Source organism: Panthera pardus, unplaced genomic scaffold, assembly GCF_024362965.1.
Source record: "Panthera pardus isolate Hobbes unplaced genomic scaffold, ASM2436296v1 HiC_scaffold_6, whole genome shotgun sequence".
Classification (NCBI taxonomy): Eukaryota; Metazoa; Chordata; class Mammalia; order Carnivora; family Felidae; genus Panthera; species Panthera pardus.
This window is the reverse complement of record NW_026526991.1, coordinates 118,129,883-118,155,783: the sequence shown is the minus strand read 5'-3', so window position 1 is coordinate 118,155,783 and position 25,901 is coordinate 118,129,883. Positions and strand designations below refer to the sequence as shown.

Below are 25,901 nucleotides of genomic sequence, written 5' to 3'. Positions count from 1 at the left end.
AGGAAGCCTGTGAGTGAGAAAGGCAATAAAGTCAATCTACCACAACATTGTGGGCCTGGGGAAAAGTCTGTATTCTTTAGTAGAAATTTACAGAAATCGAGAGAAAAATCATCCATTAGAACCACAGGGATATCACTTAAGGCAACTCTCATTCATGGCCCCAAAACATAACCATGATAAGGCTGAAATAATTCGGGTTTTTTTGCATTGCTACTGACTTTGAATTATTTAAAATTTAGTATGTATAGGAATCATCTCACAAATAAAATTCTACATCTTATCCTTAAGTGTCACGGAGAAGGATGGCTGTACTGAGCAGAGCCACTAGACAAAAGGAGACTTGAGTCCCTAACTGACTGCATGAAAACAGAGGACATACCCTCCTCATTAACATAGGACAATAATGTAAATGAGAAATTTTTACCAGGCAAATAAGATTTGGAGGTAGTTGGTGCAATTAGTGTAACTGGCTTAGAAAATGCAAACAGAAATGGTGTGTATCTTTTCTAGGCTTGGCCTGTCCATGAGTCTCCCAACTCTGGATAGAACAGAGCCTACCCACTCGCTAGGTCTGGGTTCTTGAGCAACTGTGTGCAAAAGAGTTTCTGCTCATTTATTCACAGCACAGTACTGTTATGTGAGCAAGAAATGAGTTTCTATTATGTTATTATTATACATTTGGGGGTTTATTGTTATAGCTATTAGCTTACCCTAAGAGGCAACCACCCATTCTGGATAATTGCTATCTTTAATTTTAGGTCTGCTTGAAGGTGAAGAAATAAAGAAATGATGTTCATAAAAAGATATGAAAAAAGTCTAAAGTGAGTTTTCAAAAACATTTGTGTATAACCATTTTATTTGAAGTAAGCTTTTGTACCATGCTCTCAAATTCTGTTTGGGAAAAGTCTCAAAAGGCTGCCATATTTTTTTCTATTTCCATAAGATTAAAATCAGTGTTAGTAGCAGATGTTGTTATTCTCTGATATTTTCTATTTCATATGTATTACTGAATTTCTCTAAAGTTTCATAAAAAAAATCTTTTCCTTTTAGACTTTCCTTATAGCCATAGAGTTGAAGACAGCTCTACTCACATAAATTTATTGCTTAATAAATTAATCTTACAAATAGAAACATTATAATTCAAAAAAATAGATACATAGGACCAAAAAGAAAAAGCAACATCCCATTTCAGTGCAACACATATAATGAATTATGGAGTAAAGCACTTACAGTGAATAGCAAAGTTTTTAAAAGTTGGTATGCTTGGAAGAGTTATTCTCTTTGATTATCCTCAGTGATGCATTTTGTAAATTGTGTTCTTGATTTTATGCTGCCTTCTTCATTTTTCTTCCTTGAAATATAAGCCCTTCGGCATATATAGCATTATAGACATTGAAAATATTTGCAGTTGGGAATGGTTGGAAATGACATAGGCTATCTGAGAATATACACTGCTAAACGTGGGCGGTTCTGAAAAAATATGCCAAGAACACCGGAGAAGCAAGAAAGCATATGCCACTATTTCCAATTCAAAATACTTAAGTTTTTAATGTTGTGTTCTTTGTATCGTGCAGTGTAGAATCGGAAGTTCCTAGTGCTGGCTTTATTCTTTGGGGCCCAGAAATTAATATTTATGTGAAACAAGTACATAATAATAATGGATTATACTACAAGTTGGAACACGCAACATCAAACTTCATGCTTAGAAAACCTAACGCTGGTAAAAACAGAATTTTCCCTCATGTAAGTAGAATAATTCAATTATCCTTTAAACATTGCCTAAGCATTTCGGTAAAAACTATTTTTATTCTCTTTCAGAGTATTTTCCTCTTTGAAAAGCAAAGTTTCATGTTTATGTTTTCCAGCGGGCTTTTTCCTATGTGAAAATGACTCTATTTTAGAAATCCGTTATTACTTATTGGCAATGTAAATAATTCTGTGCTTTTCAATGACACCGATGTCATGTTCCAGCTGCTTCATTTTTTCTTCCAGCTTCTGCTTGCGAATCTTCTTCGGTATGGAATCGATGAACACAGAGAGGGACTGGAACTCCTTATGTACCTCTTCCCAGTTCTTCTTCAGCCCCTGAAAATGTGACGAACACCGTAAATACTAAAGTAGCTGCAAAAGTAATGTCGATGGTAAAAAAAAAAAAAAAAGTATACTAGTGAAGAAAAATGCAAATTGGTAAAGAAAACAGAGGAAGATAACGTTACAGGATGATAAGTATTTATCAAGCACTTGGCTAAGTAACAAAACATATTATACAGAGGCCAAGTCCTGTCCTCGATTGTGTGTTCAATTCCCAGAGGGAGTATTTATTTGCTCTGTTTTTAATGTTACTGTACTTGTTTTTACCATCAACTATGAATGTGCAGAGTTACAAGTAGTATGAAACTAAACTCATAGCAAATGTTTTGGTAAAAACAATTTAAAAGTGATATCCACCCCCACCCCCACACCTCCTCACCAGGCAAAACATATTTTTGAATAGGAAATTGTTTATTGTAAAAATTTTAGGTTTTTTTTCTTTAACTTTTTTTTTAAGCCATTATCTTCATTCATGAAAAGGCTTGATTTGGGCTTGCATGGCATGTTTGCTTATATGGGATTAAATGGAATTGCATAAATGCCAAAACTCAATTTAACAAGAGATGATCTTTTATGTATTTTTTCCATGTATTATAAAGAACTCTTCATATAGTCAAAGGATCTATACTTCCCATTAATGTATACTAGAAATGACTGAGATGTCATTAAATGTAACACACATGCTAATTCAATAATGTAGTTAATGAGTTAATGCTTTATATTCTCAGTAATCTATGAATTCAAAATTAGGGATCTTTTAGGAGCAATAAAGGTAATTTCATCTCTGCATAGTCCCTTATGACAGTGCACCAGAGATCTCATTGACAAAATGGGCCGAAACCTCTAATCGAATTCGTGCTCTGAAATTTGAAAAATTAACACTTTCTATTATTTACTATTGATGCACAAATCATTTTATTTACACAAAAACAGTCAAACTGAACATAGAATTTAAGATATTGTCTTGAAAATACAGTCCTTGAAATCCATGGCTATATATTTAGGTTTTGGAAAAGATTAGAAGTGCCTTATAATCACACATGCATAATAAGCCCTCATAGTACAAATTTAATCTTGTAAAAACTTTTGGGGGATAATAAAATGTCAATGGCTTATTTCTATGCTTAGGTTAAAATGATGATGAGAACTAGAATAGGATGGCTGGGGGAAAGGGCAACGGATTTTGAACCTCATTGAGTGAGTCTAGATAAAGGGTTTAAAGAAAAGATACAGGGAAGATATCCAGGTTAAATTTTAAAAAGAGGGGGATGGGTTAGTGTATAGTCCTTAATAGTGTATGAGATGTATTCCAAAAAGATGACCTCAGAATTCTTTTTTCATAGTCTTTTATTATGAAATGAAAAATATGTTTCCACAGTGCTCCACAGGGGTGTCTACTGCAGAGAGGAAATCCATGCATTTATACACTTTCAAATATCAAAGGTTTTTCTAGCTACTTGAGTGATATTTCCACATTACTTGTGGTCACAGCAGCTACACTTTTTCTCTGTAGCCTTTATCTTTTAAAGGATAGTTTGCTTTATCTTCCAGTGTGTACAAAAATGTTTGGATCAAAGTCAACAGCCAGAGATGGGAACTAGATGTAACTCATATTTCATATTATATTGAAATAGCCTCTTTGCTGTTTTTAAAACTTACTTTTGTTACTGCATCTAAAACATCTTTTATTCATTGCAGCAATAGTGATTTTTTTTATTAATTTTTCTTTCTTCCATTTTTTTTATCATTAATTTGGGGAAAACTTCAACTAGGAAGAAGCAGTCATAAAATAAATAAGTGGCTCTGGTTCCATGTTTCTTTTGTGCCCACAACACCCCCATCCATTCTCCACCTTCTTGTCCTGCTCTGTGATGAGCGCCATGGTGTTGTGGGGTGGGAGTCAGGGTTCATTCTTGTGGGCAGGCTCCCCACAATACCTCCAGCTCTTTTGCCCTCCAGCCTCTGGAATCAGCACTGGTGGGAGGAGAGAGAGGTTGGGGCATTTCTTCTTCCTCTCCCTTGACTATCTGGACGCTAGTTCTGGCTCATCTGTCTGTAATTGCAATCCTGATAGGTGGCCCCTCTTCCAGGCTCCAGATCTCATCATGCTCTGGTAACACTTTCTTGCCTTTGCTGTTAAGCCTAGGGTGGTGATGGATTCCCACTGTCCTCAGTCCTGAGGTGCTTCGGTGTTTTTTGTTTGCTCCCTTAGCCCTGCTTCACTTCTGTAAATAGTTCCTTCATAAATTCATAATCCTGAATCCTGAAGGTCCCTTGTATTTCCTGTTGGATCTCCGACTGACAGAGCTTCCTTTTGTTACTTCCTATGCATGTGTGTATGACATAGTGGGGAAACACTGACCTATGAAGTGGTTGATGTAGGTTTTAGTCCCTTTTTAGCTACTCGATAATTTTGTGACCAAGGGCAAATGTAAACCAAACTCTAAGTTCACTGTCAGTAAAGATTGCAGTTGCCTTGCTCACAATAGTACCCCCTGGCCTGGATACAGTGCCTGGAACGTGGTAGGTGTTCAAATGAATGAATAGATAACAAAACTCAATATATTTGCATTTTATATCCTCATCTGTAAAATGAGAAGTGTGGAATCATTAGACTAGATGACCCCTTGCAGGTATAGTGAGACTATTATTTTATGAAGAATGAGCAGAATGTGGCTGACTCAAGAACATACAACTATATGAGTCTAGCTACCCTGTCACTGTAGAAAGTTACAAAATATGTTTTCTTGTGCTGAAGACTTTTAACATTTACTCTTTTAGCAACTTTCAAACGTGTTACACAATATTACTGACTATAGTCATCATGCTGTACATTACATCCTCATACTTATTTATTTTATAACTGGAAATTTGTATCTCTTGATTCCCGTCACCCATTTCACCCTCCCCCAACCGCATTACCTTCTGGCAACCACCACTCTTATGAGTTTTGTTTTGTTTTGTTTTTTAGATTCCACATGTAAGTGAAATCATATAGTATGTCTTTTTCTGTGTGATTTATTTCACTTAGCATAACACACACACATATGGACAATTAGATTGCTTTTATATCTTGGCTATTGTAAATAATACTGCAGTGAATATAGGGGGGTATATATCTTTTTTACTTAGTGTTTTCAGTTTCTTTGGATAAATACCCAGAAGTGGAATCACTGAATCATTTGATAGTCTTATTTTTAAATTTTGAATAACCTCTGTAATGTTTTCTATAGTAACTGCACCAATTTACATTCCCTCCAACATGGCATGAGGTTTCCCTTTTCTCTACATCATCATCAACACTTTTCATTGTCTTTTTGGTAATAGTCATTCTGACAGATGTGAGGCAATATTTAATTGTGGTTTTTACTTTGCATTTCCCTGATGATTAGTGATGTCGGGCATCTTTTCATGTACCAGTTGGCCATTTGCATGTCTTCTTTGGGAACGTATCTATTCAGATCCTCTGCCCATTTTTTAATTGGATTGTTTGGGTTTTAGTTGTTGTTGTTACTGTTGTTGTTGAGTTCTATGAGTTCTTTATATATTCTGGATATTGACCTCTTACCAGATATACGATTTGCAAATATCTTCTCCCATTCAGGAGGTTGCCTTTTCATTTTGTTGATGATTTCCCTCCCTGTGCAGAAGCTTTCTAGTTTGATGTAGTCCCAGCTGCTCATTTCTGCTTTTGTTGCCCTTGCCTTTAGAGTCAGATCCAAAAAAATCATTGACAAGACTGATATCAAGGAAATTACTACCTATATTTTCTTCTAGGAGTTTTATGGCTTCAGGTCTTATGTTCAAATCTTTAATCTTTGTTGAGTTAATTTTTCCATATGGTGAAAGATAATGGTCTAGTTTCATTCTTTTGCATGTGGCTGTCCAGTTTTCCCAACACTCTTTTAAAAGAGATTGTCCTTTTTTCATTGTATATCCTTGCCCCCTTTGTCATAAATTAATTGACCATATATGCATGGACTTATTTCTGGGCTCTCTATTCTGTTCCATTGATCTATGTGTCTGTTTTCATGCCCATACCATACTGTTTTGACTATATCCTAATAATACGGTTTGAAATCAGGGAGTGTGATTCTTCCAACTTTGTTCTTTGAAATTTTGATAGGGATTGCATTGAATCTCTAGATTGCTTTGAGTAATATAGACATTTTAACAATATTAATTCTTTCAATCCATGAGCATGAAATACCTTTCAATTTATTTTGTCTTCTTCAATTTCTTTCATCAGTGTCTTACAAGTTCTCAGTGCAAAGATCTTTCATTTCCTTGGTTAAATTTATTCCTACGTATTGTATTCTTTTTATTGTGATTGTAAATGGAATTATTTTCTTAATTTCTGTTTCTGAAAGTTTGTTGTTAGTATATAAAAACAAAACAGATCTTGATTTTGTGCTGTGCAACTTTACTAAATTCATTTATTAGTTCTAACAGATTTTTGGAGGAAAAATCATGTCATCCATAATTAGTGGGTTTTACTTCTTTTCCAGTTTGGATGGCTTTTATTTCTTTTCCCTGCCTAATTGCTCTGTCTAGGACTTCCAATGCTCTGTTGAATGAAAGTGGTGAGAGTGAGCATCCTTGTCTTTTCACTGTTCAGCATGTGGTCTTGTCATACATGGCCTTTATTATGCTGAAGTACATTCCATCTATACCTACTTCATTGAGAATTTTTATAATTAAATTGATGGTGAATTTTGTCAAATACTTTTTATGCATCTATTGAAATAATCATATGGTTTTTATCCTTCATTTTATTAATATGGTCTATCATGTTGATTGATTTGCAGGTATTGAACCAACTTTTCATCCCTGAAATAAATCTCACTTGATCATGGTAAATGATACTTTTGATATATTATTGAAATTGATTTGCTAATATTTTGTTGAGGTTTCTTGCATCTATGTTCAACAGGGATATTGGTCTATGATTTGTGACTGTGTGTGGTGTTCTTGTCTGGTTTTGGTATCAGGGTAATCCTGGCCTTATAAAATGAATTTGGAAGCATTCCTTCATCTTTGATGTTTTGCAAGAGTTTGAGGAGGATAGATGTTAAATCTTTGAATGTTTGGTAGAATTTACCAGTGAAGCCATCTGGCCCTGGACTTTTATTTGTTGGGAGTTTTCTGATTACTGATTAAATCTACTTACTAGCACTTGGTCTATGCAGATTGTCTACTTCTTCATGATTCAGTCTTTGAAGACTGTATGTTTTTAGCAATTCATCCATTTCTTCTAGGTTGCCCAAAATGTTGGCATAGAACTGTTCATAGTAGTCTTTTATGATCATTTGTACTTCTGTGGCATCAGTTGTAACTTTTTCTCTTTCATTTCTGATTTTATTTATTTAAGTCCTCTTTTTTTTCTTTTTTTTAAAATTTTTTTTAACGTTTATTTATTTTTGAGACAGAGAGAGACAGAGCATGAACGGGGAGGGGCAGAGAGAGAGGGAGACACAGAATCAGAAGCAGGCTCCAGGCTCTGAGCCATCAGCCCAGAGCCCGACGCGGGGCTTGAACTCATAGACCGCTAGATTGTGACCTGAGCTGAAGTCGGATGCTTAACTGACTGAGCCACCCAGGCGCCCCAAGTCCTCTTTTTTTCTTAGTGAATCTAACTAAAGGTTAATCTATCTTTTTAGAGAAACTGTTCTTAATTTAATTGATCTTTTCTAGTCTTTTTAGTTTCTATTTCATTTATTTCCACTCTGATCTTTATTATTTCCTTCCTTCTAGAACTTTGAGTTTATTTTGTTCTTCTTTTTCTAGTTCTTCTTTTTCTAGTTTGTTCTTTTCTAGCTTAGGTATAAAGTTAGATGGCTTATTTGAGATTTTTATTGTTATAAAGTTCCCTCTTAGACTGCCATCCCATATATTTTAGTTGTATTTCTATGTTCATTTGTCTGAAAGTATTTTTTATTTCTCCTTTGATTTCTTTATTGATCCATTAGTTGTTCATTAGCATATTATTCAATCTCCATAAGTGTGTTATTTTTCTAGTTTTCATCTTGTAATTGATTCTACTTTTATACCATTGTGGTTGGAAAAGATGCTTGATATGATTTCAATCTTCTTAAATTTACTGAAACTTGTTTTATGGCATAAGATATGGTCTATCCTGAAAAATGTTCCATGTGCACTTGAGAAGAATGTATATTCTGGTGCTTTTGGATGGAATGTTCTGTATATATCTGTTAAGTCCATCTGGTCTAATAAATGTTGTTTAAGGCTAAGGTTTTCTTATTGATTTTCTGTCCGGATGATCTATCTATTGGTGCCTTTTCCTATTTTCCAGCATTGGTTAGATATAAAAACCTGACTTTCACAAAAGCATGTACTTTCTAAAGATGATAGAATCTGAACTACGGAGAGATGGGGTTGGAGAAGGAGAAAGAGAAAGAGAGAAAAAGAAAGAGAGAGAGAGAATGAACCAAAAACCAGTAGTCTTTGTGAAAATGACATGCAAAGTCCCAGCTCCCTGTCTTCCAGTCTTCTTGCCTACCTTCTTCCTTTCTTCTTTCTAGCACACCTGTGTTAAACATCTGTGTTTATACTGGGTACTGAGTAAGGTACTCAACAAAGGCTGTCAACAAAGAGACACTGTCCTTGCCTTTAGACCGCTTCTGCTGTCTGGAATAGCCTCTTCTTGTGCAGTTGAAGGCCCAGATAAAGACATGTACCTACATATTTCAGTGGATAGATACTCTGTCGTGGAACCTAATAAAACTTATGATTTCTACACACACACACACACACACACACACACACAGCTACATATATACATATCACCTCTTATTATATTACAACATTACCTATAGTAGAATTTTATCTCATGCCCTTTTTATCATCCATGAGGCTTAGCATGATACTATATGCAAAGCAGGAATTTAGTAAATGTTTACTATTATGACATTGATAAAATGTTAAGAATTTATAACAGCATACAAATCCATTTTCAACAGAAGTTAATGTAGGAAAATTTTTTTTATGTTTTTAAAAGGTCATTAGAAATGTATTTGTAGAAATCTTTCAAAACTAACAAAACAAAGAATAAAGTACTATTTTTACCTCTAGAAGAGATAGCATGACTTTATTTATTTACTTATTTAGTTTAAATTTTTTTTCCATGTTTATTTATTTTTGAGAGAGAGAGAGAGAGAGAGAGAGAGAGCATGAACAGGAGAGGAGCAGAGAGAGAGAGGGAGACACAGAATTCGAAGCAGGCTCCAGGCTCTGAGCTGTCATTACAGAGCCTGACGCGGGTCTCAAACTCACAAACCGCAAGATCATGACCTGAGCCGAAGTCAGACGCTTAACTGACTGACCTACCCAGGTGCCCCAAGATAGCATGACTTTAGAAGAGAACAATTAGGTGCTTAATAAATAATCTCCTAAGATATGGAGCAACCCTGCTCACATCTCTCAATATTTTAAATGCTTCAGTTAAAAGTCTTGCACTAAACACATAAGGTCATATATCTTTATGTACACTGTATTCAAAATAAGGAAAATATATTAAAAACCTCACAGCTGGTTATTTTAAAATTTGGACATTTGGTTTACAGGAAAGAAAAAAAAATTTGGTCTAGGAACTGTTTCAATTATTCTAGAGCTCCATCTAGTGAAAAATATCTATTTTATGGATATTATTTTTGAAAAATTCAGGGACATGAGAATGAAAATAAAAATGCTTTTTTGCCTTACTTCTGCATGTTCATTGAAGGAGAAGGTGGGCTTCCTTACGGCACTAACTATCCCAGGAAAAACTTAGCTCACAAAATTGGAAACAAAACATTATTCAATAATTCTTATATTACAACTTTTGCTCTCCCCAAAGAACCCAGTGTGCCGCACGTAGCTGTCACCATAACCAAATGAAAGCATTCTGATTTTAGAGTCAAGGTGCAGGCTTTAAGAATCATTGACAATGGACCTTTCTTTCAGAGATGTTCTAAAGTGTTACATATGAATATAAATTACAGGATACTTACCTGAAGAACTGCCTCCCTTTCTTCATCAGACAGCCTTTTCATAGCTGCTTTCCTAAGGTTTTCCTGGATATATTTATCATATTCTTCTTGGGCTTTCTTTACTTCCTCATTTCGCTTACATATATACTCAGGTGTGACACCGTAATCCTTATAAGGATTTTTCAGAAAAAAAAATCAATATCCTGAATGCAACTTACATATGTATACATACCAACTAGTGATTGAGAGAAAAAGAAATGTTACAGATTTAAAGCCTTTGCTCAGAACATGGAAAATTGACAAAATTCAATTTTATTTTCTCTTTTCTCATTGGGAACTTGTTGATTCTCATCTTTTAAACCCGAGAAGCAGAGCTGCCAACTCTCAGTGGACATGGAGTGTAAGCAAACAATAAAATTTAGTTGGTTTTTAGCTGCTGAAATTGGGGATTGTCTGTCATCAAAGCATAACTTAACCCACCCTGGCTAAAAAAAAAAGGGGGTAGAAATCCTAGCTATAAATGTGTTCTGGAAAGTTGCAAAACACTATACAAATAAATTCTAAGACCATAGCATTCTGGTAAATTAGTGCAGTGGTAAACAGTCCAATTCATTTCCGGAAACACTTAGGGCAACACCTCATTAAAGCTCGGTACAGATCCTGATGTTCATAATAATGATTCTGAGTCATCACAAAATTATTTTTGGCATATTCTGTTTAATAAAGGGAATAAGGTAAGACATTTTAGGAAAAAGAGCTATCTCACAAATGGGTAAAAGCTTCAGTGATCTGAAATGCTCCCGTGTGCTGGGTCACTGAGGGCTAATGCATAACATTAATGTTAATAATTAATAATAGCCATTCTCTATTGAACTTTTATTAGGTGCCAGATATTGTGTCAAGTGCTTGCCAGGTTTTATATCATTTAACCCTCACTACAATCCTGGGATAAATCTAATGACTTCTTAAAGATCACAGAGGGAGAACTGGAAACACTGTCTTACTACTATTGCTGTATACCTAGGTTTGTTTTCATAAATGGTTTCTCATTTGGACCTAAAACATGAGGTTCACTCACTTTTTAAAAACTGGCATTGCCCAGGGAGCCTGGGTGGCTCATTCGGTTAAGCGTCTGACTCTTGGTTTCCTCTCAGGTCATGATCTCCTGGTTTGTGAGTTTGGGCCCTGCATTGGGCTCTGTGCTGACAGTGCGGAGCCTGCATGGGATTCTCTCTCCCTCCTCCTCTCTTCCCCTCCCTGCCTCTCTCTCTCTCCCTCTCTCTCTCTCTCAAAATAAATAAATACACTTTAAAAAATGGCATTTACCTTCAAAAGACTTACTATCTCACTTATCATTCACAGATTTTTAAAACTGAACTATGATCAGTGGGAAGTAAGTTGAGAAGTCCTTCATGAGCCCTGAAGGCTTGGCCAGCAACACCATCGGTGCAGAGCATTTGCATGGCTTGGTAAACAAGCACAGGTAGATTAACTTCACATTTTTCTGTCTCCATGTGGAATACTCTCGATTTTCCGTTCAGGGAAGAAGATGCATTGAAGTGGACAGCTGAGGCAGAAGGCAGCCAGAAGGAGGGGCACAAAGTGGTCACTGGTGGCATAACCAGCAAAGGAGAAGGGTTTTTATGTCATCGTGGAGAAATAATGGCTTGGAAATGGCTCTGAAGAGTCAGCCAGGAGACTGAAATTTCTGCTTTTCCACACCCCATGGGACAAGGAATATGGGCAGCCTCCAGGACACAGAAGGAGGAATTACTCAAAGAAGTCTGACATAACTTCATGAGCATGTGCTGCCAACCCCTCGATACCTGCTGAGGTCTTCCAGAAGCGTCTTAGCTTACGGAGTGGTAAGAGTTTCTCAGAGAATAGGTGGTGTGCTCTGATGACAGCCTCGAAGTTCCTGTTTCAGCTTTGAACAGGCATTGGATTTATCATGGTAGATCATTGGACTACTCAGTGCAAGCCCTTCATACAATTTCTTTGCAATTTCGTTGCAATTTCTTTTCTATTTTTCCTCTTCCTTCCTTTCTTCCTTCTGTCCTTCCTTTCTTCTTTTTTTTTTTTTTTGCCATGACTCATTATTATATATTACTATTCTTTAGGATTGTGCACTCATATTTTCCTATGTGTGTTCTAAGCAATGTTGTACTCTGTAAGTATACAAAGTGAAATAGGTTTTGTATAAGGTATTTTTGTAAGCTTTTCAAATTTTAAAGGTCTTCTATATTTAAATGAACTCAGGCTCCTATAATTTTCGCCAATGAAATTGTATGCCTCTACGATGAGCACCTTTTCAGATAGAGATGAAGGTCCCCAAAGGACTAGATTATTGTATAGTACTTTCAAGGTCTCCTTTACTCCAAGCACATTCAAGCTGAAATTGTACACTAATAGGAGAGATGGCTCTAAAATTATTTTCCTCTTCATTTTTCCTCATTCTGCTACCAAGATCCTGCAGCCTAATGACTAAATCTTAGGACTTTATTTTGTTTTTTTAAGTTTATTTACTTATTTTGAGAGAGTGAGAGAAAGAGTACAAGCAGGGGAGGGGCAGAAAGGGAAAGAAAGAATCCCAAGAGAGTTCATGAACTCAGGAGCCATGAGATCATGACCTGAGCCAAAATCGAGAGTCAAATGCTTAGCCAACTGAACCACCCAGGTGTCCCTTAGGACTTTCTGAAAAGCTATTTCTTAGTAATGATTCATAGTAATGACTATGCTTTTCATGAAATTTCTACCTCACTAAAAATTAACATCTTTCAGAGACTGTTAGAATTGGTAAATATATTAATAATTGAAATTAAGGGAACAACCTGAGTTTTCCTCTACTAGGCAACATGGTGTTATTCTTTCCAAATTCTTCATAATTTCATCACATATAATTTGGATCAAGCACAGACTTCAGAGGAATGATAATTGGCAATCTAGATAATTTTCCCAGTGAGAGCACTGTTAGTGATAATATAGATGATCATTATGAACATCATTCTTAAATTATTTGAATTTTAGGTCCAGTAATATAAGGTTACCTTTTTATTGATGTATTTTGGAAATAGTCCTGAAGTTTCAAGATCATGCTTATCTCCAGTTCTTTTGTCAACATAAATTGGTTTAGGCTTCTTAGTCACTCCCAGAATGACATCGGCTGCATTTGTGTTTATAAAATTTTTTTCGCTTCGTATTCCCATGACTGGATGATCAGTTCTCAGTGGCACAGGAGGCTTTCTGGGCTCATTCCAATCAAATTTTTTTTCTGTTAAATATAACATACCCTTGTTAATATTAAATTATAAACATTGCTATTCAATACTGTTTATAATATCTAGATATTTTACCATGAGGATATTAGAGTTTTATTAATAATATATTCAAATATTTTGGGTAAAAAATCAGTAATCGTAAATGCAAAATATTAAGTGCAACATAATCAATTAATATGCTGAAGAACAATATACTAACCTAAGGAAAGGAGATAAGCCCCCCAAGTCATATGCTAGCTAACCAATATATTTTTACTAGTTATTGTGAAAATATTTTCTAATAAAGATGTCAACAACAAATGTTCAGCTTTCTCACTGGAAAAAATTCAACTCTTTTCTGAGTACTACCAATATTGCTAATAATTGCTTATTCAAAGGAAAGTTATTGAAAAATCACCAATACATCAAACTTGATGAAAATCCAAGACTGTATGGATTTTTTTTTCACCAGAACTCTTGTTACTATAAGGTATGAAGATCATGTAATAACTATGTACCCAACATGCAGCTTAACAAAAATTACCAACACAGTTGAACTTTCCTATTCGCTCCTCCCTGATTGCATCTCACTTCCTAAAATTACTACTATACAGAATTCATCTTATTTATTTCTCTCTACCACATTCTCTTCATTAGCAGCAGATGAAATTGGCCATTTTTACACAGCCTCTTCAACTTGACCATTCCAACTCATCTATTTTGATACAGCCACATCAAAATGGTTTGTCAGAAAAGAATGTAAAATAATTACAATTTATTTCCAAGAACTGAAGGCAACAGACGTCTTGACAAAACCTTATTCAAATCTTAACTCCACACAATTACTAGGTACTTTGGCTTTATTCATTTCTGCACTGTTTGAACTTTTTTTTATGAGTTTATGTGACTTGTATTAGCAGGAAAAAAGATATTATTAGAAAGTCTAAGGACTGGATTAACCTCTCATGATGGGCTGAATTGTGTCCCTCCCAATATTCATATGTTGAAGCCCTAACACCAGTACCAGAGGTAAAACCCTTTGGACACAGGGTTTTAAAGAGGTACCTAAGTTAAAATGAGGTCACTCTAGAGTGGGTCCTAACCCAATGTAATGGACGTCCTTAGAAGAGGAAGAAATTTGGACACAGACACACACAGAAGGAAGACCATTTGAAAAGAAATGGAAAAGACAGCCATCTGCAAGCCAAGAACAGAGGCCTCAGAAGAAACCAACTCAGACAACACCCTGATCTTGGACTCTGGCACTCAGAATTGTGACCAAATACATTTCTGTTCAAGCTCCTCAATCTGTGACTCTTTGTTATGGCAGCTCCAGCAAACTAATACTTCTGATATAGTTCTACACACCTAGAAATATTATAAAGGAGTTTTTGGAAAATTTGTTTATTCATGAATTCATGCAGCATATTTTTGTTGAACAAATACCATGTCCCCAGTTAATGATCTGGGAACTGTAGATACGATAGTAGACAAAAGAGACAAAGTTCTTATGGAGAGAACTCTCATGTTCTGTTCTCATGGAGTTTATAGTGGGGAAAGAAAAATTAAATTTAATATGTAGAATATAATATATATATTTGCTTGAACCATATGTGAAAGTTGTTTACTGTTTCTGATCTACCAAAATAGTATCTTCCTATGTAATACATTACCGAGATGTTGTGAGCATTGTTAGAGATTTCATTTGGAGTTCCTATAAAGCCTGGAGCAGAGAATAAGGACTCGTTGTTACAACCCAAAGAGTTTCTTTCTTCCAGATACACTTAACCAAATCAGATTTGCATAATGTTTGCCTAAAAAATCAGAGGTATCTCTCCTCTAGATGTTCACACTGAAATTATTCATTGGCCAAATTTAATTATGAGTTGAAAGTGCATGCAAATGGCTCCTGTAGCTATAAGGGAATATGTAGTTTTATAAATGTATATAAGAGGTAAACTAAATTCTTAGAACGTGAGGAAACAGTTCAGAAAGTCTAATAATTCATTCTTAGGTGAGGAAGTAGAGCAAATGACAACCCTTGGTTGGTTATGATTGTCCAGTGGATGGAGCCTAACACTGGCCACCTTCTTTCCCTTAACCTACCTAAACATCATCTTTTCTCTCATCCCAGGAGGAGGGGTTGGCAATGGGGTGAGGCTTGGAAAATGGGATGAGGATGTCTTTTCACAAATTATTCGGCAGTTGGGATAATAAATCTGAAAACCAAATGGTTTGGCTTTTTAACATTATGTCAAAATGGCAATGTCAACACAGCCTTGTAGTCATGTCAATGTTCTATCAATTGAATTTAGAGAAATGTTCATGTATCTGTTTTCAGTGTGTCTAACAAATTGCTGGCATCAAAGCTATTGTGTTTGAAATGGCAGAATATTCAAAAAGAGACTAGCAGCAGCCTTGGCATGCATATATATATATATATATATATATATATATATATATATATATATATATATATATATATGACCTTTATTTAACTCATATTATTGAACTCTTGCAACACCCCAGCTTTCTTGATTATTCATAAGGCAGATATAATTTTGTGTTTGTGTTGTCCTGTTTTAATGGGAGAGATAGACTTCTTCCCTTTTTTCCTTATTTGATGTTTAGGATTTATATAGTTTGGCAGTGTATTGTATAATGTGCTTAACCCTACAGAGGATACATGAGAACCCAACTAATATCATTGACATAAACTAATTTCATTTTACAATTTTCCAGTGTTCACAAGTGGTGTGAGTCACAAAATACCAAGACTCCTCTTGAGAAAGACAGAAAATAGACTTTTGAAGACATGAACTTATGCGTGGATGTTTAGATGTGCTTTTTTCCCTCTTTCCTGATAATGTCCTCATCCTTTGTCATGGCACATGGGTTTTGCAAGAGGATTGTGGGATAGTAAATATTGCCATAGGGAGAAATAGTTCCACTTTTGTCAAAAGATCCACCCTAGCTGGACTTCAGATGTTGAATTATTTTCTTGATGCCAGGTGACAAAAAAAGGCTAACTTTTTAAAAGAGAGAGACTAATTTCTCTCTCCTCTCTATTGTCCTAAAACATCAGGAAAGATACACCCAGGATGGGAAGAAGCTTCTTCCATGCATACATCCATTTTCCAGATAGCCTTCTTCCTAAAATCTATATGCTCGACGACCATTATTAATTACACAATTTTCAATGCCTAGTACAAAATGACAACATGGGGCACCTTGATCAAACATCAAGAATTTCAAGATGGCAAAAGCAAAGCATTAAACCAAGCTCCTCAGCATGTGGCCCTCCCCATGCGAATGCCCGAGAAGCTGGCTCTGTCTACCACTCATTCACGAAGGGTCCTCCATTACACCTGACTGATTTGCTGTCCTAATGGTCTTAGAGATCTGGGAGAGTTAAAGCCCATGCCTGATAGTTGCTTCAGCTGGTATAACAGTTGTGATTCTCATCTCTTGCAGGGAAGACCAGACAGGGTTTAGATGCTAGGCCATCTTCTCACTGGGGCTTAGGACTCTTCCTATAATTGTCATTTGTTACTGAAGTCATACGGCTAGGGACTAGGATGGTGAGGCATGTGGTGCTAGCGGTAGGGCTTCATTAAGTAGTCCAAGATGTCATTCAGATATATGCACCAGGACAGGGAAAGGCTATTTGGGGTGTAACTCAGCATTCTCCACCTTCTTCTTCCACTGAATTCTCTACTTCTACTTTCTCCTAGCCTCTCAGTTTCTGTTAAATATGAGGTAAACCAATCACCTATGAACATTTAATATTCATAGGCAGTAAGATAATTCTAGTTAAATTCTCTGTTAGCACTTTTTTTCAAGTTTATTTATTTATTTTGAGAGAGAGAAAGGGCAAGTGGGGGAGGGGCAGAAAGGGAGGGAGGGAGAGAGAATCCCAAGCAGGCTCCATTCTGTCAGCATGGAGCCAGATGTGGGGCTCCAGCTCACAAACCGTGAGATCATGACCTGAGCCAAAGTCAACTGCTTAACTGACTGAGCCACCTAGGCACCCCGCTGTTAGCACTTTTAATATTAAAAAGAGTGATGAAACCTACTGGGTGGTAGAGTTTTTTCCATTGAATGTTTCTTCAGGAAATTCTTTGGAGAAGGTAGTTCAACTTTCGGTGGCCCCATAGTCTTCATTGCAGCTTTACATTTTTGCGTGTTATCTTTAATAGAGGCCTTAAAAATGGATACGTACCTAAAAGTAAAAAAAAAAAAAAAAATTGTAGCATTTATATTCCTAGTAAAAATTGCTTACAGTTTAAGAAAGGATATACATTTTAATGTATATAAGTCTATATTCATTCAGAGATAGACATAAAGCATAATTATCTGAGCCCTATCAGGTACCCTATGATGGAAGTTTGGCCCTGAGAGGTGCCAGTGTAAAGATTATAGTATTTCCTTGTTATCATGTGAATGTGTGTAGCATCAATGGTGATGTCTCCTCTCCCATTCCTGATATTGGTGAAGTGTGTCCTTTCTTTCCCCACTATAAACTCCATGAGAACAGAACATGATCATATCAGGGTGCCTGGGTGGCTCAAGTGGGTAAACATCTGACTCTAGGTTTCAGCTCAGGTCATGATTTCTTGGTTCATGAGATCAAGCCCTGTATCAGATTCTGTGCTGATGGTGTGGAGCCTGCTTGGGATTCTCTCTCTCTCTCCCTTTCTCTCTCTCTTCCCCTCTCCTACTTGTGCTCTCTCTCTCTCTTTCTCACTCTCTCACAAATAAATAAATAAAAACATTTAAAAATAAAAATAAATAAAATTATCACATCTTCTTGAACTGACTACTTCATCATTATAAAGTAATGTTCTTTATCCCCTTTAAAACTCTGTACTCAAAAATCTACTCTATGTCATATTAATAAAACTATTTCAGCACTCCTTTGATTTGTGGCAGCACAGTGTTTTCTGTTCTTTGACTTTTTACTTATTTTGTGACTTTATTTTTAAAGGAGTTTTCTTATGGAAAGCATAGAAACTTTAACCTTTCTAAAAATCTCCTTTATTTGGTGTTCAGACCATTCATATCTGATGTAATTTTAAAAATACATTTGCGGGGGACTGAGTGGCTCAGTCAGTTAATCCTCTGACTCTTGATTTTGGCTTAGGTCATAGTCTCACAGTCGTGAGATTGAGCCTGGAATCAGGCTCTATGCTGGACGTGGAGCCTGCTTAAGATTTTCTCTCTCCAAGGGTGCCCGGGTGGCTCAGTTGGTGAAGTGTCCAACTTCAGCTCAGGTCATGATTTCATGGTCCGTGAGTTTGAGCTCCATGTCAGGCTTTGAGCTGTCAGCACAGAACCTGGAGCCTGCTTTGGATTCTGTGTCTCCCTCTGTCTCTGCCCCTCCCCTGCTCACATTCTCTCTCTCTCTCTCTCTCTCTCTCTCTCTCAAAAATAAAAATAAGCATTAAAAAAATGTTTTTAAAGATTTTCTCTTTCCTTTTCCCTCTGCCCCTCCCCCCTCAAAAAAAGAAAAAAAGAAAATATAAACAAAAAATTTAAAAAGTAAAAATAAAAAATGAATAAAACTCCATCTGTGTTTAAATTTTCCATCTTGCTATTTGTTTTCTACATACCACTTTGTTCATTCTTCTTCTTTTTATTTTGCCTTATTTTTATTTTTTGACTTTGTTTTGTTTTATGTAAGTTCTGAAGTTTATAATATACATGTTTAACTTATAGTCTACCTTCAAGTAACATTATACCATTTCATATAGAGTGCAAAAACCTTAACAAAAGAATACTTGCATTTACCCATCATCCCACCTTTGTCCTAGTGTTGTAATATATTTTACTTCCATGTGCTATAAAACCCATAATTCATTGTGATTTTTCCCCTTAAAAAGCCAACTATATTTTAATGAAATTTAAAGAGAAAAAAATAATTTCTAATATTTACCCATGTATTTGCCATTTCCAGTGTTCTTTATTTCATTATGCAGATCCAAATTTCCAACTTGTATCCTTTCTTGTGCATTAAGGACTTTTTAACATCTGGATTCCATTGTTTCTGATGAGATATTTGCTATCTTCTTTGTATTTAATGTTTCTTTTATCTTTGGCTGTTTTTAAGACTTTCCCTTTATTACTGGTTTTAAGAAATTTGATTGTAATGTCCCTTGGTATGGTCTTCTTCCCCTCCTCCTTCTCCTTCTTTTTCTTCTTCCTGCTTGGTGTTCATTGTGGTTCTTGGATTTGGGTATTTAGAAATTTCATTAAATTTGTCAAAATTTTGGACATTACTCAAATATTTTTTCTGTTTACCCATCTCTCTTCTTATGTAATTCTAATTATACTTATGTTAGGCTGCTTGATGTTGTCTACAATTCACTGATTCACTGTTTTCCTTTTCAGTTTTTTTTTCCTGTTTCATTTTGTATTGTTCTATTACTGTGTCTTCAAAGTCAACAATATTTTCTTCAGTGTTTTAGCTACTGTTAATCCCACCTAGTAGACTATTTTCATTTTAGGCATGGTATCCTTTATGTCTAGAAGGGAACTGCTGAGTTTTGTTTAAATTCCTCTTACTTGAGCTTTGGCCTGGAAACTCTCTAGGGAGAATGTTGGGGCAATTGTAGGGCTTGTTTCTCCTTTCTTAGGGGTGACTGCTCTGTGCTGTCCATTGGCCAGTGTATGAAAAACTATTGTTTTACACTTTGTTTTCAGATGTTTTAGTTGTTTAAGGTGAGACAATAAATTTCATCCTTGATTGGAAGCAGAAGTTTAGCTATGCCACTTTTAACAACTTGTATTCTCTGTCTCTTTTTTTAAGGTCTATTTATTTTTGAGAGAGAGAGTACAAGCAGGGGAGGGACAGAGAGAGGAGCACAGAGGATCTGAAGAAGGCTCTGTGCTGACAGTAGTGAGATTGATGTGGGGACTGAACTCACGAACTGTGAGATCCTGACCTCAGCTGAAGTCTGATGCTCAACCAACTGAGCCACCCAGGCACCCACTTGTATTATTTTCTTATGTATGCTGATAAGTTTGCTTGGAAAAACATTAAATTGTTTCTTGCTTTTAGAGGCCTTTCCTCATCCTTGAATTCAATGGTTGGGGATTAATTATGGTCTAAAAAGAATGAGTTTATTAGATACCTTTATAAAATAATGTTCAATCTAAATTTGTGCCTTAAGTTTCCTACAGAAGTTGGAATTGGCAGATATCTCTTGATTAATATAATAACTTCCCCTGTGGTAAGAAAAGAGTGTATATGCTCTCACTTCTTTTTAATTTGCTATCTTATGATTCAATACATTATTTTGTGAGCTGAAAGCTTACCCATTTGTTATACAAAACAATATATTTTATACTTTATGAATAATTTTTTATTTTTCCAAATTACAAAAATAAAAAATGATGAAACTATCATAATGCTATATACTAATTATATATCAATTTTAAAAATGAATAAAAATCTAGTTTTACTCTATCTCCTCAATCCATTTTCCAAATAAATTTAGTTTTCTATGTTTCTATTTATGTATGAAATATACCTTGTTTTTTAAAACTTAATATAATGTGATTTCTTTCCATATTAGTACATGCAAAGTTTCTTTTCTTTACAAGAGATGAAGAAAAATGTTATTATTGTGGAAGTCTGCAGAGAGAGACTGGACAGCTATATTAAAATCTGAATAACAATTTCTAACACTAGTCATAAAACTCTGAGACCACATATGGCAGCAATGAGAATTTTAACATAAAATTTCATTATTCTATAAACAAGGACTTTGGAATATTCCTGGCTTTCTTTGAATATAAGTTCATTTAAAAGGACTACTGCTTTCCCCAGTTGAATTATTGGATACAAATTGTCAGCAAAGTAGATAAGAACCTCAGGACAAAATAATTATGTTATCTAAGATTTCATAATAGTCAAGACTACTTAGCAAAGTCAGATATATAACTAGACTTTAAACAAAGAGATGACATAAAACCTCAGAAAATATAGATATAGTAGTATGGAAAATAAAGAAAATGAAAGATAGTCCAAGAAAAATGAAAAGCTGTGAAAATGAAATTCAGACTCCATGTCACAGTTGATGCCAGTGAAAACCAGAAAGCCTTAAAAAAAAAACCAAACAGCCAACTAGTGAGTGCTTAGACATTAAATATTCCCACATTAAATAAGCATGCATCCAGAAACTCCATGCTGGTGAATCTGATGTAAATTTTAGAGAGCATCTAAAAACCTGTAGAGAAGCAATGATTAAATGAGCCATTTGGAGTTTCAATTCCCTGAAATGAATATCATTTTTTAAAAAAGATTACTTGACTCATAAATCAGGCAAATACCTTAGACATAATATACACCTTTATGTTAGCAGAGCCTCTTATCCTTACTGATAAGAGAGATATGAATTGATTAATGTATGCACATGGATGACTGACTGAACCCTCCTAACATTGAATGGCTGTCAGCCTAGAAAGAAGTGTCCTTTAGTCTACTAAGCAAAATATTTGCCCTATTCAATGACAGACAGAGATATACAAGACATACTTATTAGATTTACAAATAACACAAAGCTGGGAGGGACGGTTGAGACAGTGTATGAAAGATTTAAAGTGCAAAACTATCTCCATAGATCAATGATGAGTTTAGATTTTTAAAAAATCAGTTACATTAATTATAGGATGAGAGAGACTGACCTTAGCTATAAGTCATGTGGGCATTTCAATGTGAGGCAATGGTGGGACATGAGTGTCAAAATGCTAATGAATTCATTAATGGAAGTATTGTGCTAAAGATAATGGTTCCATAAACTGTTTGGTACATATCTGGAATATTACCTTAAACAAAAGGGAAAGAGAGAATGGTTGGAGATTTCAAGTAACTGGAGCCATCAACAGAAGGGTGACAAATTTGGTGAACATCTTGGAAACCATCTCATGTGTCATGAGCAATTGAAATTTTGAAAACTGACTCATGGCTTCCCATTGACTTTAACATTGTTAGATCTTAAATCCCAGCTCATTAAGTTCAACTGCAAGAGGATGGCCTTCACCCCACTTTCATTGCACAGATCCATTTTCTAAGTTCTCATTAGTTATCCGCATCTCTCATTGGGATATGGTTTTATTGTTAATCAACATTTTAATGTTTGTATTTTAGTTTCCCAAGGAGACTGTAACCTCTGAGGCATGAGAGATCACAATGCAGTCAGTTGTTGAGAAATCCACCACTTTGTGAAAGCTGGACAGTAATCTTGCTAGTCTTGCAAAGAGCCACAGTGAGCTTTCTTAAAGCTGGGTTTATAACTCAGTAATGCAAATAGATTTTTTTCTTTCTCTTTCTTTCTTTCTTTCTTTCTTTCTTTCTTTCTTTCTTTCTCTTCCTTCCTTTTCTTTCCTTCTTTCTTTTCTTTCTTTCTTTCTTTCTTTCTTTCTTTCTTTCTTTCTTTCTTTCTTTCTTTCTTTCCTTCCTGCCTCCCTGCCTCCCTGCCTTCCTGCCTTTCCTTCCTTCCTTCGAGAGAGACAAAAAGAACACAAGACAGGGAGGGGCAGAAAGAAAGGGAGAGAGGGAGAATCCCAAGCAGGCTCCTCATGGTCAGTGTGCAGAGCCCAGCGCAGGGCTGGAACCCACAAAACCGTGAGATAATGACCTGAGCCAAAATCAGGAGTCAGAGGGTTAACTAACTGAGCCACCCAGGTGCCCCCTATGTTTCCTTCTTAAGATTCTTACCACTGTTGGGAAAATGAATAAAGTTTTACACCATAAGATGGCCGCGAGGACTAAAACAAGCTCTGGTCTCTGGCTTAGAAACCCCTCTTCCAGGTTCTTCTTGCCCTGTTTGCCATGCGCACAACCCCCCTCCCCACCCCCACCCCCCAAATACGGAGGCAGACAACTATAAATTACGCTTCCTGCTTGCATTCAGGGCTCAGATCTTTGGAGAAATGGTCTCCCCTGAGCCCACCGGTGTTAAATAAATCTCCGATCCACCAAGATCTCTGAATGCCGCTTGGTTTTTCCGCCAGTGTTCCAGCCTGGTTCCGTAACACCACTAACAGGGGGATTGGGTCAGGGCAAGTTAGTGTCAGTGTGGTGAGGAGGAATTTGTTAAATGTGTTATTATGCTCTGTTTTTACATATTAGTGGTTTGCCTGTATGGCATCTTTATCAAAGTAAAACCTCCCCAGGTTGTTGCAGACAGTGTAGGATGTTGTGGACAGTCTCACCCTAACAGAGAGTTCTCTGGCACCACAATTGCTGCCTTCTATTCCCTTCACCCTAAGTTCCTTTTTCTTACTTATTCCTTCAGAGTCAACCAAGGAGTTTGTGCTATCAGTTCCAACATTTCCCAAGAACATTCTCCAAAGGCAATGTTATACACATAAATAGGGGCTCAGTTATTGCTTATCAAATGAACAGACTAGACTGTTCTTATAAAATTTCTTGAAAAAATTACTTAGATGCAGTAAAGATGCCTCTTTTTAATTTATCAATGAACAGAACACCTATCTAATAAAATATCTTAACTTTCAAATTCAGTACTCTCTAGAAAATACAGCCTACCAGTGGGTTTCAGAGAAGAGGAACTTTATCTTGTACAACATACTGGATTTTTTGACCAAAAGTTCATTCAGCAATAGTTAATTTGAACATTCGTCATAAATTCTACAAGTCCATCACATCTTACTTTACATTCCTCTTTCCATTCTCTGCTAGATTCTGAGAAACTAATGGAAAATAATATAGGTACTGCTCTTATTGAAACCAGATTCTTGGGCTTACAATGGAAGGGTTTGCCCACTTGTTGATGTTATATACCCCAAGGAATTACTAGTATAAATAATTGACCATTAGATCTGAAAGGAACCTTAAAGATGATCCGGATCATTTAGTTTGTCTTACAGATAAGAAAATAAATGAAAATTTATTCATGATTCCCAAACCAGTTAGTTGCAGAGTCTTTTTTTTAAGCCCATTGCACTTTCAATGTGGTTTTGACGTGCATCAGGAAAAGAAGAAAGGTAAAGAACAGCAAATATTTCGAATTCTAGGAGGAATAAGATCTTCTGCACTAGTTACCTTCTTTCTCCCCATAGATTTACATAAGTTCTAAGTTTATACACAGGAGACTAACTGAGATATTTACTTCAGGGTTACCTTTTTGAAATGTGGGGGAACTTAAGGGGTCCTAACACCATGTAAAATTTTTAACTCAATTATGTTTTTGGGTCTCTACCCATTTATTCTTCTTTCTATCCAACTATCAGATCTGAAAAAGACTTTAGAAACGAATCTATTTTGTCTTACCAGTCAAAAAACTGAGCCTCAGAAACAAACAGGAATGTATATTTGACAACAATCTCAGAAATAACTACTATCCCTTTAGAGAGGGAGCAGTAGTGTAGTCAGAAATAAAACAACGAACCCCTGAAACCAAGTAGGAAGTATCCTAACACAGGACAATAAAACTGTGATTTTCTTTTTTGAGTAACAAGAAATTTCACGCTATTTTGTATGCCACATCATGTACTAACAATTAAATTACAAAACAATTACATACTATATTAACAAGTGGCTAACATAATAAAACGGCCCTCTCACAGCACTGGACCGTCCTCTCCGTGAATTGTGACATAGATGTTAAATACACAGGTTTTGCAGCCACTTCCTTAAAAAGCTGGCATCCAAGTCTACTTCATTAAGACAAAAATATATGTAATTTCTTTTTAAAAGTCGTATGTTTCTTAATCTTGAAATGGCATAGTTATTCCTTATTCTTGTTTCAAGTGATAATCTTTTGTTTACCCACATACCTAGGAGGCTGGGGAGGCTCCTTCCGGTCACTGGGTATGAGGTTATAAATGCTCTCAGAAAAGCAAGTTGTATCCATGGCCACCAAAATGACTCCTTAAATATGGTCAACTTTTTTCTCACTATACCAGTATGTCTGTCCCTTTCTTCACTGTTTCCCGTTTCCTTTCCTACTCTTGACTTCTCACGGAACTAAGGTTTGTCTCTTTCACCTAATTCCCCTTTGACCTGTCAGCAGTCCTCTCTTGGGAAGAAAATAAAATAGCCCTTCTAATTCTCTAGGGGTTGCTTAGCGTTGTTGACGGCGTGGTTGCTTGGGTAACAGTTGCTAGGCTACGTGGAAGTAGAAGGCAGCCCTGCAAACTAGGTTTTCTTCCCTCTGCAGTTCTTCTGCTTGAGAAGTTCAATATGGAAACCACTGTTTATATGTGCCTTTGGGAATAATGAGTTGAATGGCGTCCCCTTACTTAAACACACTGCTCGTTTCTGTCTGCATATTTGGAGAGGAAGACATGCTCCACTGCAGACCGTAGGGAAGCGTAGCTCCTGCGCAGGCGTCACACAATAAGGCTCTCGTGCGCAGGCGCCAATCTCGGCGGCGGTGGGGCCAGCCGCTGAGGCCAGGCTGACGTAAGGCCTTCGCCGAGAGCTGGACGGGGTGGGTGGGGAGAAGCCTGAGGAGCAGGGAGGACTCACATAGGTGGAGCGCGGACAGCCAGTCACGTGTTCGGCGTGAGGTTGCTCGGGGCGTGGGTGTGGCGC

At 36.2% G+C, this 25,901-nt stretch overlaps 1 protein-coding gene across 3 annotated transcripts; it reads right to left on the bottom strand.

Moving 5' to 3' along the window:
• Nucleotides 1-1,786: 1,786 nt before the first annotated feature.
• ENKUR (enkurin, TRPC channel interacting protein) lies at nt 1,787-25,772 on the bottom strand. 3 transcript variants are annotated; one of them, XM_053894822.1, is made up of 5 exons: nt 25,607-25,772; nt 17,413-17,558; nt 13,127-13,350; nt 10,101-10,247; nt 1,787-2,085 (listed from the first exon to the last, which is right to left on the bottom strand). In XM_053894822.1, the coding sequence occupies exons 1-5, from the start codon at nt 25,651-25,653 to the stop codon at nt 1,912-1,914; spliced, it is 738 nt and encodes a 245-aa protein (XP_053750797.1). In that variant the 5' UTR covers nt 25,654-25,772; the 3' UTR covers nt 1,787-1,911. The 3 variants fall into 3 exon arrangements, with proteins under 3 accessions (XP_053750797.1, XP_019288151.1, XP_053750798.1); XM_019432606.2 differs by lacking the exon at nt 25,607-25,772 and adding an exon at nt 25,142-25,586; XM_053894823.1 differs by lacking the exon at nt 25,607-25,772 and adding an exon at nt 19,272-20,703.
• Nucleotides 25,773-25,901: the final 129 nt, after the last annotated feature.